This window comes from Acinonyx jubatus, chromosome B1, assembly GCF_027475565.1.
Source record: "Acinonyx jubatus isolate Ajub_Pintada_27869175 chromosome B1, VMU_Ajub_asm_v1.0, whole genome shotgun sequence".
In the NCBI taxonomy this organism is placed as follows: domain Eukaryota; kingdom Metazoa; phylum Chordata; class Mammalia; order Carnivora; family Felidae; genus Acinonyx; species Acinonyx jubatus.
The window spans coordinates 2,517,159-2,534,048 of record NC_069382.1 but is presented as its reverse complement, the minus strand read 5'-3'; the positions used below and the strand labels follow the sequence as shown (position 1 = coordinate 2,534,048).

General features: G+C 42.7%; 1 protein-coding gene across 3 annotated transcripts in view; it reads left to right on the top strand.

The window, feature by feature from the left end:
- CSMD1 (CUB and Sushi multiple domains 1) overlaps positions 1-16,890 on the top strand; it is a 1,996,605-nt gene that overhangs the window by 1,771,872 nt on the left and 207,843 nt on the right. For all 3 annotated transcript variants that reach the window (XM_027049973.2, XM_027049974.2, XM_053217751.1), the window contains one exon: positions 6,036-6,140. In XM_027049973.2, the coding sequence (XP_026905774.1) occupies positions 6,036-6,140 (105 nt within the window). The remainder of the gene's footprint in view (positions 1-6,035; positions 6,141-16,890) is intronic.

Here is a 16,890-nt window from a genome sequence, read left to right as displayed (position 1 = left end):
GAACGATTTCCCTCCCAGCATGCAAACTAATATGGATGGAAGGTGGAATGAGAGGATCATCATTTGGCAACTGCTCCAATGACAAGCAATTCAAACTGGAACATCCATGCGTGCCAGAACTGCTGGGCCGAATTCTGATGAGAAACGGCGCATTCACGGTCTCGTTGCATCTCCCCGCCTAATTGGTTCTCACTGAGAGCGGGAGAGTAGGAACTCCGGAGGGGAGAAGCCCGGCAGATTCCACTTTGGCCCAGCGTCAGTGGTGGGGCCGCCAGTAACGGACATGGTATGAACGGGTGTACTGATGGACCCTCTGTCAAAGCAAGCAGACATCCGAGAGCTTGATTCCTCGTGGGGCTGCACCTGCGCTGCTGGAAAGCGCCCCCGTCCCGGCCCATCTAACACCAACATGATGCGCCGAGAGCAGGGTTTGGAGGAACTGCCCTGAAGGAGCCGGTGCAGCCCGAGCACAACAGCCCCCTCGCACCCCCAAGACCGATTGTGGAGCAGATGAGACAACCAGGCAGGAATACAGTGTCAGCTTTTAACATTCTTGCCAAAAATGCATAGGCCGAGTCGAATAGCAAAGACCATCAGACAGACTCAAGTTGAAAAATATTCCACTCAAAAAACGTGCTTGTGTTTTTGGAAAGTATCAAGTTGTTAAAGGCGTGAAAAGGCTAAGAAACTCTTCTGGATGGAAGAAAACGGGAGCCAAAGATTGAATGCGCCGCATGATCACGGACGGAATCCTTCTGCTACGAAAGCCAGTATTGGAGGAAATCAAATGAGATCTGTGGATTGCATGTTTGGAACTACCGTGTCTGTGTTAGTTTTTCCTTGATTTGAGATGTTCTGTTGTAAGGAACACACACTGAAGTTTTACAAGAAATGGGCCATCACATTTGTAACTTACAAATTGTTTAGAATAAAATAATGTCGTATATACACACACATATAAATTAGTAATAGAGATAAATGTAATTATTATGGAGTATAGAAAGATACAGTGGATATGTGGTGTTTTCGTGCTATATTTGCACCTTTTTAATGTTTGTTTATTTTGAAAGAGAGAGAAACAGGGAAACAGAGAGTGAGTGGGTGAGGGGCAGAAGAGAGAGAGAGAGAGAGAGAGAGAGACAATCCCAGGCAGGCTCCACATTGTCAGCACAGAGCTCGACATGGGGCTCGATCCCATGAACCATCAGATCATGACCTGAGCTGAAATCAAGAGTTGGACCCTTGACCAACTGAGCCAGGCATCCTGAATCTTTTTTGAGGTACAAATGATTTGATTTTTTTTTAATGATTTGAAATTTTTTAACAGGAGCTTTTTAAAAATTTTATGTGGAAAAAGGATTATAAATCAGTCTTAACATTTCAGTACTTTTAGAAGTATAATCAATATTTAAACGCTTTATTTCTATGGTAGTTTAAAAAATGTCTATAAGAGAATATTGAACCCATTTTAAAAGTTTGTTATTGAGTAAAAACAAACAAGAACGAGTAGTTGTTAAAGGTACACATTTTGGGAAAAACAATCGACTTCTTGAATGAATTGAACTTTTTAAAAAAATTTGTTTGAACAGCCATGTATATACATATGTATATATGTATGTACATATGTATATGTACATATATACATATGTATACGTATACATATGTATATATATGGCTTGTGTTCTAAGCCATCTACAATCATTTTTGGAAGTAGGCAGGCTATAAATTATAAATGAATAGAATAGATCAAAATTCATACCAATTTGTGGTGAGAGTAGAATCTGTAGGGCTCTAATACCATTTCTCAGTTTTCTGTGTTAGGTGTTGCTCTATCTAGGTCACAGTAAAACAATATGATCAAAAATATACTGCCTGTGGCAACACTTTTAAAAACATCTCCCAGCTGGGTTTTGTGTGCTGGGAATAACTTCCTATCTAGTGCAGTCTAGAGAGGCCCCCATGGGCGCTCCTTCACGGCAGGTGTGGCTTGCCCTCCCTCCAGCTGGGGCCAGGTTCTCCCTGCACGGCACCCTCCCAGGCCTCCCTCGCTAATTGGTACCCATGTGTCTGGTGTGCCCCCCGAGGCGTCAAGATCCGGCATCTTTTGTAGAGGAGCGAGTGGTTATATGTCATCCTAGAGCTACAAACAAAGTCATTCAGGCCTTGCTACCATCAGTAATAACACGTAGAGGGAACCTCACTCACACAGCATTGTCACATACGTGACAATTTATTACTCACATGTAAGGGACTTAATATCATGTTCATTTTAGGGGCACCCAAGTGGCTTAGTCCATTAAGCATCCAACTTTGGCTCAGGTCATGATCCCATGGTTTGTGAGCTCGAGCTCCACGTTAGGCTCTGTGCTGACAGCATGGAGCCTGCTTGGGATTCTTACTCTCTTCTTCTCTCTGCCCCTCCCCACTTGTGTTCTATCTCTCAAAAAATAAATAAAGTTAAAAATACATATATCATATATCATTTTACGGAACTGGGACATATTAACATGTTTGCAGTGATGAGCTAATTTGTGTCAGGACTCAGGCGTGGAAGCAGGTTTTCTGACCACACCGTAACTCAGTCAACCAAAGACAAGCAAACCAAAAAGTTGAACAATGTGCAGTAAATACCTGTATGTACAGATTCTTCTCCTGGGCCATGAAGGCTGTGAAGTAAACTTTGGAAAGTAGAAGTTAGGGTCTCGTCTCCTGAAGAGAGCAAATTTGAAAGAACTGAACCAAGCAGGAAGCCCTGCAGAGGAGTGTCGTCCTACACGTGAAGGCAGAAAAAGCTGTGTTGCTACAACGAGGGCGGCCTGGGTGGTATCTAGAGGAGAGGGTAACTGGGTCGCTGTCTGGTCTTTGGTAGAAGACGCATGGGCAGAAAGCAAGGAAGGGCAGCACTGTTTAAAGGAGTCTGAGTCGGGGCATCTGGTGGCTCAGTCAGTTGAGCGTCCAGCTCTTGATCTCGGCTCAGGTCGTGATCCCAGGGTCGTGGGATTCAGCACCGTGTTGGGTTCTGCGCTGAGCATGGAGCCTGCCTGGGATTCTCTCTGTGTGTCCTTCTGCCATTCTCCCCGCTCATGCTTTCTCTCCCTCTAAAATAAATAAATATAAATAAAAATTAAAAATGCAGCAGAAAAAGTCATCGGTTACCCCAAATTGCAGGTAAAACCAGGCAGACAGTAATGCAGATCCTGTCATAGCACCTGATTTGGTTAGACTAGTTAGATCAATGGTAAACATGTCATTCTTTCTGCAAAGATTATCTAAAAATACAAAACTGGTACTTGTTACGGCAGCACACTTACTAAAATGCTTGTCGTGAAGGGCACCGGCTGGTGTGGGAAGTGTTGAATCACTATACTGTACCTATACAGAAAACACTGTATGTTGACTCTCCTGGACCTGAAATATTTTAAAGTTGGGAAACCACTAGAAAAAGTACATGAGAACACAAAAATAATACCAGAGAGAGAAGACAGCAAACATCATACACAATGAACAAAAATGGGTAAAAATCGGTGTTTTTGGTGGAGGTCTCTTTCTTGTCTTGATGTGGACAGGTCTTGAGTCAGGCCAACAAGTGGGTGCCGTGGACACCTTCCTCCCTCTTCCTCCTAAGTTTCTCTCTGAGGCCTCTTCTCTCTGACCCAAGTCAGCATTAGCTACAATAACCAAGATATGGAAGCAGCCCGAGTGTCCACCCATAGATGAATGGATAATGGATAACATAGATGTACACACACACACACACACACACACACACACACACACACACACTGGAATACTACTCAGCCATAAAAAGGAAAGGAATCTTGTCATTTGCAGTAACATGGTTGGATCTAGAGGGTATGATGCTAAGTGAAATAAGTCAGTCAGAGAAAGACAAATACCAAATGATTCCACTCACATGTGAAATTTAAGAAACAAAAGAGATGAACAAATAAAAAAAGAAACAAACAAAAACCACTCTTAGATGCAGGGTGATGGTCACCAGAGGGGAGGAGGATATGGAGACAGGTGACATAGATGACGGGGATCAAGGGTCTGCTTATCTCGATGAGCACTGAGTGATGTATAGAATTGTTGAACCCCTACATTGTACACTTGAAGCTAATATGAAAATGTATGTTAGTTACAATTGATTTTTTTTAAAGAGGGTAAAATGGGTCAAAAGAAAAGAGAAAGAGCATCATAGGCCTACAATTATGGGAACACCTCCAACAGAAAACATGAGTTGTGAAAGAGAAGAAGCTAGAAATATAGACATTGGTTAGATCATGCAGGGTCTTAGGTCAAATCAAGGAGGCTGCAATTCCATCCTAAGATCATCAAAAATCCATGAGAATTTCCGTATGAAATAATCATATGTCCATTAAAAAAAGAAAGCTTTCCGACTCCTGGGTGGAGAATGAATTGGTTGAGGGCAACGGGAGATTCAGAAAACAGGTCGGGAGAGCGTTGCATTCATCGTACTCCCTAGTACTGGTGGCTGGCCCTGGGGTGATGGCAGTGAAGGGGGAGGGTCTGAGGAGGCTGGCCAGAGGGGGCCTGTTGGCAGATGGCAGGGTGGGGTCGCAGAGGGAAGGAAGCCTGTGACAGGCCATGAGCAGATGCTAACCGCTTGTTGACTGACATGGGGACACAGGAGGTTGGCCAGGCTTTACAGGCATAGATTATGAGTTAGGTTTGCACACTCCACCCGCAAAGGGCCTTTGGATACCTGGAGAGGTGAGGGCAGCGGGCGTCTGTACCTGGCTTGTGGACGGAAAGCTGGTGGAGGAAACGGGATCATGGCAACAGAGAGAAGGATGCTGGAGAATCTTCCCTCTGCGGTCACGTTCATCTGTCTTGGATAATTATGGACTCATTTCCTTATTCCGTTATTTAAAACAGCGTTTCCTTCTTTCCACAGCAGGGTTCTGTCCAGTGCGGCTGGTTGTAGTACTTTGCTTGTGCCGTGATGAGGTTCACCCTCATCTTGAAGCACGTGCATGTCAACACAAGGGGATTTAAACTCGCTTACCATTTCCCATATTTAGTACATCCTCCCAGAATACTTTACGCTTCTGATCGAGGAGCATTTTCCTTGTCCTCAGCCCCCTCCAGTGTCCGCTCTTCTATCACGCTTGTCCCTGCCATCGATACCTCTCCTGCTGACTTTTTGTTCGTCACAACACAAGTCAATACATTTTAAGGAAAGCAAGCATTATGTCCTACACCTGTATTTTCCTCTTCCCTCATGCTCAGTTGGAATCGTTTGCAGATCTCAGTGGGAACATTCTTCAGTTTGGAACCCCCAAGGACGGAAAAGAGAATGTGTAGTCAAAAGGAGCATTTTATCAGTATTTCGGATCGGTCCACCCAGGCTAACTGCACCCCCAACCTCCATAAGACTTGCTCTTTTGAGGTTTTTAAAATATTTTTTTAAGTTTATTTATTTATTTTGAGAGAGAGAGAGAGAGAGAAAGAGAAAGGGAGAGGTGGGGAGGGACAGAGAGAGAGGGAGAGAGAGAGAATCCCAAGCAGGTTCTGCACTCTCAGCGCAGAGCCTGATGTGGGGCTCGAACTCACAAACCATGAGCTCATGACCTGAGCAGAAACCAAGAGTCAGATGCTTAACCAACTGAGCCACCCAGATGCCCCTCATTTGAGTTTTTCCCTCTTCGTTCAAGTCAAAAACAAACAAACAAACAGACAAACAAAATGATTTTGTTGTTAAAAGAATGGCACTTGAAAAGCCAGTGCACCAGTGCCTGGTAGAACGTAAGAATTTGTGTGTTCATACCCTGATATGTTAGAGAGACGTCACATCAGCTTGAGGAGGGCAGAGAGATGTGCAACTTTTTGCTGTACTCACACAAGAGAAAGTTGCCAAAGGACAGAAGCATCAAAGCCCGTACTCAGATTCAGTAGGTTGCGATCAGACAGACCGCAGGGCTTTGTAAACCTGAACAGATAAACCCGTATATTTTTTCTAGAGAAAAGTGAATGCATTTGTGATGTTAAAGTCCCCCACCTGTTTCTTTCAGGAACCACAGTCCCAGCTCTTCTGAACAGCACGTCCAATCAGCTCTGTCTCCACTTCCAGTCTGACATTAGCGTGGCAGCCGCGGGCTTTCACCTGGAGTACAAAAGTAAGGTCCCCTCTTTCTGCATCCGGCTTCCGCTGTTATATCGAGTCATGTTCTGAAAGGAAAAACAAATCCGTGCCCTCATTACATAGTAAAATATCCTTGTCCCAAAACGACTCTCCAAGTTGCATGAAATTGGGTCATACAAAATCTGCCCCCACGAAATACATAGTATAAAGAGCAAACTAATGAGGACATGTCAGTTAGTATCTGGAATCGTTGGATAAATGAAGTTCGTGTCTGGAAAAATTGTTCAGAAGCACAAAAAGTAACCGTGTGTGCTATTCCTGGTTTTCTTGGGAGTGGTGTTTATATTAGCGTCCAGAAACCCAGAAAGTCATCATTTCCAAGCCGATTATGGTCACAGGGCCTCCAAGGTGGGTGGCGCAGGGCTATCACGAGCCTCGCTGCACGCTGCCCGCTTCGTGTATTACTCATTTTAATTGGAAGAAGGTGTCGCGAAGGAGACGCTAACCTTTTAAAAATGAATGTGAAAAGTGAGTTAATAGTCTGATAAATGGGTTGACAAAGGTCAGATTCACAAATCTTCTTTGGCGTTTGATGACGCAGGTAAACCTTGTAAAAACGAAGTAAGACTTTCCAATGAGAGCCAGGTTTATTTTAGGACGTGTTTTCAAGCGCTAAAAATGCTTAATGTCGATATCCATCTCCTTTAATAAGTGGTTGCAAATAAGCAAATACATGGATGGCTTTAATAAGTGATCTTTTGAATGGAGATAAACAGTTCGCCGAGACGAAAATGCATGCATGTTTTTGAAAGGCCAGATTTCCAGCTGATGATAAATATTCCGGACCAGACACAAACCACAGGGCTGTTTCCCGCTTCGGTTAAATTTCCCTACTTATTACAGGCATTTGTATGCAAGTTTATTCCAATTTATTTGAATAGGACTCCTTTGGTGACAGTGTAAAAGGATGCTGTGGGTGTTATTTACGTAGGAAATGTCTGGAAAAAATCTGCCAGTCTGATGCATTTCATGAACATCTGTAGATAGGAAACTATCAACCTCATTTATGATAGCGCTAATAAATTCGCTAATACTTTCAGCAGTGTTAGAACTGATGAATGTTCTTATCTCTTTCTTCCAAACTTATCTTGTGGCTTCAGGCTTTTCACTTACTTCTCATAAAGAGAGGTGCTAGTGAAATGATTAGTCTGCAGTTACCAGTACGTAGGATTACAGCTTCAACAATATAATCGTCTGCCTTTCACTCTGTTTCCCACCCATGCACTTCGTTAGAAGAGGAACACCAAGATATTTCTCACCGAAATGAATCTTATTTACAAATCCACAGCCTTGCTTAATTACTTAACGTGCTTATATTTTAGTTGGCCAAACATAATGCTACAGTCCTGTTTGTTAAGATCCGCTTGGAGTGGCTGTTTTTCGATGCTAGCACCATTCTGATACCACCTGTGGCGTTCGTGTGTTCCCTTACCCTCTGTGTATCTACAGGCGCTCGTTTCTCTGTTCTCATTCTACGTGCAGAGTTTAAAATGTGGGTTATATAACGTGTTCATAGAATTAACCTTAAGAAGGCCAACAGCGAACAGTATAGGGACTGTGGAAATAAACTGCCCGGAGATTGTCTGATACTTTTAATCTCTTGACTTATTTTTGCATCTACCTGAAAATAGGTACCGCCTGTCCACAAGCGTCTAAATCCAGATTTGTTCCTAAAATTGATATCCGTGAGATCATAGTAAAAACAACAAAAGCCCCCGCCCTATGCCAGGTCTAAACACGTCACAGCTCCTTCCTGCTTTGTCCTCAGAAAGCCCTCTTTTTGAGGTACGCCCGGTTTTTACAGGAGAAAGGACACAAGGCAGTGTCTTCAGCCTGCACAGGCTCTGGTCACCCTGCTTGTGACCCGCGGAATGCCCAGAGACCCTTCGTCACGAAGGCGCTTTACCAAAGGCAGAAGCAGCGCCTGCACTGTTGCGTTTGACAAACAGTGACACCGAGGGTCACGAGTAGTTGGGGGACACGCGGAAGGGAAGGAAGCCTGCAGGTCAGTGTTGGAGATGCAGCTTGTCTGGCACTGAAACCAGAGCTGTGATCGCTGATCCACACCTGCTTCTCCGTGAAGACTTTCAGTTTCTCATCCAGAAGTGAGCGCCTGGCCCCGGTAGTGATGATGGGCCATCTTTCTGGATGAGCACTGATAGGAATTTCCCCAACAGAAAACAAACATTTTTATCTGAGGGGATGAAGCATAAAATTTTAATGACTGAGAAAGCAATTCCAGGAAGGTCTGATCAGATACGGGTGATCTGGGTTCTCTTGCGGGGTCCGAGCGGAAGCTCAAAATCGTCACAATTGAGCGCGCCACGTTCTGGAAGCCAGATGCCCTTCTTTTAATTTTTTAAGCAATTATTTATTTATTTTGACAGTGGCAGAGATGGCGTGAATGGGGGAGGGGCAGAGAGAGAAGGACAGCCAACCCCAGGCAGGTTCCACACTGTCCCCACAGAGCCTGACGCGGGGCTTGAACCACGAACCGTGAGATCAGGACCTGAACCGAAATCAAGAGTCAGACACTCAACTGACTGAGCACCCAGGCGCCCCCGTCCTTCTTTTCTTTTATCTATCTGGGTAGGAAGTTTGACACGGCTACACAGAGGGACACAGTTGTCACCCTTGCTCTGGGCTCTTTTCTTCAGAAAAACTACCAGAACAGAACAAAACAAATAAGCAAATACCATGGAACCTTAAAGATGTATGTAGGCAATGATGATGCTGGGTTACCCTGGAAATTATGAAATCTGAGCCAAGGGTGCGTGGCACGAACCTGCCGCTGGGGAACAGTCTGGTGGTAGCCATTCTAGAACTCGGCAGGAAAGAGCAGAGAAGGTTGGATATATATGAACATAAGCATGTCTATTGACGTACGTGATATGTGCCATATACAGCAATAGACCAGGGTTGGTTGACTTCCCTGGAATTGGTGGGAGGAGAGCCAATAAGGTTGAAGCCATGCACCCTGTTGGAGTGTTTGTCTTTGTCTTATTTGAAATAAGGAAGGGCACACCCCCCTGTGTCTGGGTCCCCGAGCTATTTGAGCCCCTTCCGGACCTTTGGCAGTTTGCCAAGAGGATGGCCTGAGTGTTTCATTCTTTCCCGTGCATGTTTGTCCTGTATTTGTCACAGAGACAGCTTCATGTCCTGGATCTCCTGGAACAGGCTGTTCTTTGGACTTGCTGTCACCTGGGTACCTGCTACCTTGTCCCTTGGATGAGTTCAAGAAAAGTTAGGACCTCGCAGTTTAGATTTTGCTCATTGTTAAAGTGAAAATAGTGTTTTATTTTTCAGATTTCTATATCCTGTGTGGGAGTGGAAATCCTTTTGTGGGTTTCCCCTTGCCCAAAGATAAATATATAAATACCAAAGTTATTCTTTTAGGTTAACCAGGGACAAGCTTTTCTTGAATGCTCCTTTTTACAATTTTTTTTTTTAAAGTGGGCTCCACACCCAGCATGGAGCTTGAACTCACGACCCTGAGATCAAGAATTCCATGTTGTACTGGCTGAGCCAGCCAGGCACCCCTTGAAATGCTCATTGTGGAAAAAAATGGTCTGTCTATGTCTATCATCCATGTAACACGTACATAATTGTAACACAGTAATATAGGATTTTCATCATAACTGTGAAAATTTTACAAATACTTACAGATAAATTATAGAATTAAATTATAGAATTAAATTATATTACAGATACATTATTAGCAGAATAAGTCCATCTAATCTTCAGAGCTATTCCCCATTTAGAAATTTTTGAATAGAAACTATTCTGATTTTTACATATACCCATGCTTATTTAATAATCATACGTTCCACGATTAAAACCTTCTCTTTTAAATTACACCATTATTCGGGTGCACCTGATACATAGTTCTGCCTCGCTAAGTTGGAAGATATTTAACCTTAATTCTGCAGCAAACCTTACAACACCCCATTGAATACATCTGTCCTGAGTTAGCATGACGAAGCCATGGGTGAATTTTACCTCCAGCCCAAGGCTGCTGCAATTATGCAAGCCCGTTTGGTGCTAATGCATGGCACTTGGTGAAAACAGCACCAAAATCATTGCGTACATAGGAACTTTTTTATTTCAGCATTTTTATCATGAGTTTTTGTTTGTTTGATTGTTTGTTTTGTTTTATTTCCTGTCAACATTCACTACTGGGAAACCCAGTGGAGCTAGTATAATATTTCTGGAGTCTCTAAGATACAACATTTGGCCCCTGGAAGGCGAGTAAGACAGAGAAGCTATGGTGCACTATAGACTTCACATATCTTATAATACATCACGGGAGCCATTCTTTAGTTTTTTTTTTAAACATTTATTTATTTATTTTGCGAGAGAGAGGCAGACAGAGAGGGCCAACAAGCAAAGAAGGGGCAGAGAGAGAGAAAAGAGAGGGATTCTCAGGCTCAACACAGAGCCCAACATGGGCCTGGAATTCACGAACAGTGAAATCATGAGCGAGCTGAAATCAAGAGTGGGACGCTTAACCGACTGAGCCACCCAGGCGCCCTGTGGTGCCCCCATTCTTGAAATAGTAGCCCAGCTATGAACACGGCCCGATGTGAAGGCCGTTGTCCCATGTCTAGGGATCTGGCCACAGACAGAGAAGACTATACTGGTGGATCAGAACCAGGAACATACAAGCTGTGACAATGACAGCATCACATGAAAGGATAGGGGAGAATAAGACAAAAATATTGCAGTAATTGGTACATTTAGAATATATTTATTCTGAAACCGGTTGGAGTTTGAATCAGTGGTGTGTAGTTATCATGAGGAAGAAAAGGAAAATTGGTAGAGAAGAAAATATAGTGAGTCTCACTGTTTGAATTGCATGTTACTCCTTTACAAGGGAGGGTTAGCTGGAGGTTTGTTATTTGTCACACTTTAGCAGTGTGTTTATTGTCATTAGTTGAAGTGATGATCTACCATTATAAAATATTTGTAACGTATTTTACTATAGATTTGATTCTGACATCAGTGTTTTTTAAGCATTCGTTTGTCTAGAGCGCTCTGTGATACGGTGTTATTATTTCAAGTGCAACCAGTTCAGAACTGATAGCTCACTAAGTCCTTCTCACATGTATTTATATAATCGGTAGTTAAGCATATAGTGAAAACAAGATTACAGATCACCAGTGTATAAGACCTCATCAAAAGGTATGTAGTCAGACAAAAAGATAAGATTGTCTAATTTCCCTTTAAAATGACCTGTTTTCCAAATATTTGATTCAACGAAACAAAGGAGGAAGGTATAAATGTACTGGACACATAGAATAAAAGAAATGACATCATTCAGCATTAAATGTAGCTTTGAATTTGTGGCAATACAAGCAAAAAGGAAATAGATGTTATTTACATAATTTTCTTTTTAAAAAGGAAAATGTAGTAGTTAATTAAAAGAGACGATTTCCTTTGTTCTGTGTTCTAAAAGGTACTTACAATTTGCAAAGGAAGTTGTCTTCAAAATGCAGAAATGAACTTGGCATGACTGTCGTGTATCAATTTTTTACCTAATGTGGAGAATATAATACAGTTAGCCGCATTAATTTCCTTCCTGCTTGTGTTCAGTGATTCAGTAGGTACCATATTTTATTTCCTTTGTGTACTCATTTCAAAACAGGAATTCAGAACGAACTATCTAGATAAAGATTGAATTCTGGAAAATGCACTGAGCTTTTTGAAATCAAAAGTACTAAATATTTTTAGTAGGATGTTACCACAATCGAATATTGACAACTTTGATTCGATTACAATGATTACAATGATCTTTATAAATACCTGCAAATTATTAATGAATGTTTCAATGGCACTTTAGTATTACATTAATACTAATAAGGTTTCTCAGCTTGAATGCTGGGCATGAATAAAATCACAGGGGATGAGAAATTAAACAAGAATGAGCTTCAATCTGTCACTGTGTTTACAGAGATTTCACTGTGTGTACTCAGAGATTAAAGCTCACTGCTTCCTACCTAGTGAACATCTCGTAAACCAGTACTCATTCAAAGGTATAGTGAAGTTATCTTCTTAATCACTTCATGGCAAGCCCCTTTTTGTGTTTATTATATACTAAAAATCCATAAGATTTTTTTCTAAATGTTCTTCTTTCCAAGAATCACCTCTATTAACTTCCAGTTTGGCAAACAAAGATTGCCTCCCTTAATCCTTTAAAAATTGGTTCAAGTCACATCAGCTGATAATTATTCATGTCTTCCTAGTTTTCTATCAAGTTCTAACTCTACTCAGGACCACAGAAGTTTTTAAAGTTGATCCTTGAACAGTGTGAGGGTTAAGCGGTGCCAAACCCCCAGTCATCGAAACTCTCTCTGCGTGTAACTTGTGACCCACCAAAACTGAACGACTAATAGCCTCCTGTTGACCAGAAGACTTACCGACGACGTAAACAAGGCAGTTAACTCATGGTTTGCATGTTATATGTCTTATATACCATCCTGTTACAATAAAGTAAGCTAGGCAACAGAAAATGTTATTTAAAAACTCACCTAGAAGCAAATATAGCACTGAACGAAAGTTTCTCTATAGTCTTTGGAATTTTAGGCATTAAATTTGTGAATGGGCAAAGTGCAATGTATAGAACTGAGGACTTATCTTAAAATTGCACCTGTGGAGTCCTACTGCTCCCACACTTATTTAAGAGGTGGGTCCTGGCCTAATGTGTATTTGTCAGCTGGCCTTCTGGATGCTGCTCGGGGGAATCGTCAAGCATTAAATCAATCATGCTGCTACTCAGGCCGCTCGTGACTCAGAATTGAAAACGAGTCTGGTTTCAAATGAACTGTTGTCGTTTGGTGCATCTGCCCGTGTGAGTCATTTGAGGCTACTTTTGTGTTTGATTGTTCTCTACGTGGAGTGGCTTTCACAGAACGTGCACGTTTTGCCTTCATTCCACCCCTGGGTGATAGTGTTCCTCCCTCCTCGCTCATTCGTGCTCCTGCTAAAGTAATTTGTGGGCATCCCTGCATTCATCATGAATTATCCGAACGTCTGTCATATACGGCATGCTCTGGGCTCCGTGGACAGAGTCATGACAAGGCAAGTGGACGTGGTCTCTGCTCACATAGTATCTAAGTTCTAGCGGGGGGCATAACAAACGAGAAAACCTAGCGTGTCCGTGATGGTTACAGATTGTGCAAAGTGCCTTGTAGAAAGTAGACAGAGCTCTGACATGCAGAATGACTGCTGTGCTCTGTTTTAGCTAGAAAATACGTTTTGAAGGAAGGGTGCAAGAACAGTAGTCAGTCACAAAAACACTTAGGGGAAAGCATTAGAGTCCAAAGAAACTATGGTCACAGTGAGCCCAGGTGGAAGCATGTCTAGCACACACATGAAAGTGAAGAGAACAAGAGTCTAGAATAGAGGGAGCAGTGTGAACAGTAAGAAGAGAGGTAGAAATAAGGCCCGAGGGTGAGCAAGGGGGAGAACCACAGCGCCTTGTAGCGCGCACTTCGTCATAAGGGCGATCGGAAGTCGTTGAAAGGGTTCCATTGGGGAAGTGGTATCATCTGGTGTGTCCTTCACACAGATTAAGCTACTGAGTAGAGACAGGCGGTGTGGGGCCGTGGCAATAACAGAGGGTCATCTGTATGGGGTAGGCCCTTTGCAGTCACCAGGAAGGGTGATGTGGCTCCGAGGAGGAGGGGATATGTGGAGAGACAAGGATTTGACATGCAGATGGCGGGTAGACCAGATGGTATCCCGGACGGACATAGAGAGTGAGGATAAAGCGGAAGTCAGAAGGCCCTAGAGTTTGGGTTTGAAGGATGTATCTGAATTGAGCGCTGTTTGCCAGGATGGCGTGACGTAAAATCCTGACTTCTCCAGAGTCAGTCACACCATGCCGCACATACTCAGAGTTCTGAAATTACATCCGGTTGTTTTCATGTGATTAAGTAATAGAGGAATAGAAGGGATTTTTATTCAAATTTCATTTTCACAAATACCCGAAATATTTTGTTGATTTCTACTAATTTTATGATTAAAATACTTAAAAAGTTGTGGAGTGAGGAAGTTTGCTAATGAAAGCCACTTGGTCCTTCAACTCTCCTTTTGTCTTTGTTCCATCGTGGGTTAGTCGCTGGTGCTATTGATTCTTTTATCCGAACGCCTGTTGTAAATGCTGCACCATGTATTTTATGGTGATGGTTTTCTCTTTATCGCTAAGTATTGTATTGTAGGCTTGCACATTAATGGCGGACAAACATGATTGGAATATCTGCTGGTTCTAGACTGCCATGAGAATCTACACATTTCTGAGAATGGCAGGGAACTGGGTTTTCTTTTCACTGCCACCCTCCTTGTGATCTTGTAGCTCGGTTTGCTTTGCAGTGAGCTCACTTTCATTAAATCCTAGCGAGTACTCTGGAAAAGCAGAATTGTTGAGCCACAGTGTGTTTCTGAGTCCAACTCTGGAAAAATAATGTGGGAAATATATATTAGATGTCAAGCTGTCATTATCTATACACATACAGATCCTCTATGCCCGTGTAATGGGTAAATCTAGAGATTTTGTCCTTCTAGAACAGACACTTCAAGAGAGTCCCACAGGCAAAAGTATACTGCTTTATTGACAAGTTGTAGTCACTCGAAAATTATTATTCTGTGTTTTTAATCATCCCGTTGGCTTCAGGATCTTCTTACTAGCTTAAAACTCATGATATTATTTTATCAAATTCATCCCTTGGGTGTTACAAGTTGAAAGAATATTCTACTGCCGGTCTTACAGATCTTCCACGGTAATTAGCTGGGGAATAAAGATGCCATAATTTGAATAAGTAATTAAGGGTGACTCGGTGACTTAGCCAACCACCGGCTAATCTTTTATGAGATGCTCAGTCCTATCAGATGGTCTAGATCAAGGCTCTAGACGCAGGGGAGCGGAATCAGTCACGTAGGTGATCAAAGAAAAGTTCTGAGTGTCAGAAGGGGAAGCAGTTTTAGAAGGGGGGATGACACATGGCTGTTTCCCACTCCCCAAACTAGGAGGCTCCCTCCACCTGTTCATCAGAGTTGTCTATGTTCTGTGTCCCATTTCGTAAGTAAAACTGAAGTGCAAACGCCCTTTCCTAGCGGGCTCTCATCAGATCTACTGCCCCGTACCAGATACGTGATCAGCAAGAAAGCCTTTCAGGGCATGTTCTCCTTAGGTCCCTGGTGGGTTTTTCATTTAAAAACATGCGTTCCCCTAAATCTTGACATCCCCCCGATTCTTAACACTGAACTACGGCCACAGTGTTCCACTGGTCCTGTTTCTGCCCCTTTCCAACCCAGTGCCACACTGGGATTTATCCCTCCATGCCTCCTTGATCCTAACTTTCGTCACCTGACAGAAATCCTTCAGGGGCTCAACGGTGTGTCCCTTGCTTCTTACAGCATCTCTGTCCAACGTGTCAATGGGTTTTATCACTCAGTTTCCCCTCAAGCCATTGAATTTGGTCAGACACTGTCCACCACACTGTGTTCGTTGCCATTTTCACACAAGTGCTCCTGTGTCCTCCTCACCAACGACCCCTCCCCCATGTGTCTCTGCCTTTCAGAGTCCCACCTGTGCTTCTAGAACCACTCAGCCTGCCCCAGCCATGACGCCTGCCTGTACTATGTCAATCCATGGTCACTGCTTTGACCTCTGTTTGTATTAGCATTAATTATCCACACACTTCAATTACAACACATTTTCCCCCTTAGTACTATTTTTTATGGCCTCTAAGCCCAATTAAACTGCTAGTTGTATGGGATTCTGGGAAATATGGCCCTTCTTCCACACCTCCTTTCTTTAATCTCTGTAGAACTTAGTAACTTGTGTTGATGCACTTGTTTTCATGTGATTTAATTATTAGGTGATAATGTCCAGTTAGGGGGGAGAATTTCAAAGAGACAAGGGGTAGGTCTGTGATCTTGTTTTTGATTGTCCATTTTTTAAATAAAAATTGTATAATTCCCTATTGTATGTGAACGTTTTTTTATCTTTACGTCTTTATGAAGCGTTTTGTATTTTCTACAGATACATGTGATGCATGGATTTGTTTACAAAATTATACTAAGACTCTGCTAGTTCTTGGAGATGTATGGTCACCCATTGTAAGGAGCTCGTTCTGAGCAATGAGAGGGATGTAAACAAGGAGATTGAAATGCCCTGTGGTCCGTGCTGTGGTCTGTGTTGTGCTTCCATGCTGTGGTAGGGTTAGGTACAACCTAGGGGGCCTTGTTCATGCTGTCTCATGTGTCTGACTCTAGACCTGACGTTCTTATCCCACCTCTGCTGATTTTTTATTGTGGTAAAAAAAACCACGTTAATGTTAAACTGAACAGTCCTAACCATTTATAAGCGTGTGGTCCAGTACTGTTAAATATATTCACGTTGTTGTGCAACGGATCTCTAGAACTTTCTCATCTTGCAGATCTGTATGCCACTGAACAATATCACTCCTTCTCCCCTCCCTCCAGCCCACGGAAACCCCTTTTCTCCCTTCTGTTTCTCTGATTTTGACTCTTTTAGAGATCGTGGAATCATACACCGTTTGTCCTTTTGTGATCAGCTTATTCCACTTGGCATAATGTTCTCAAGGTTCATCCATATTTTAGTCTGTGACAGGATTTCCCTTTTTTAAGGCTAAATGACACTCCATTGTGTATATATACCACACTTTCTTCTTTCAGTGGACATTTGGATTACTTCCACCTTT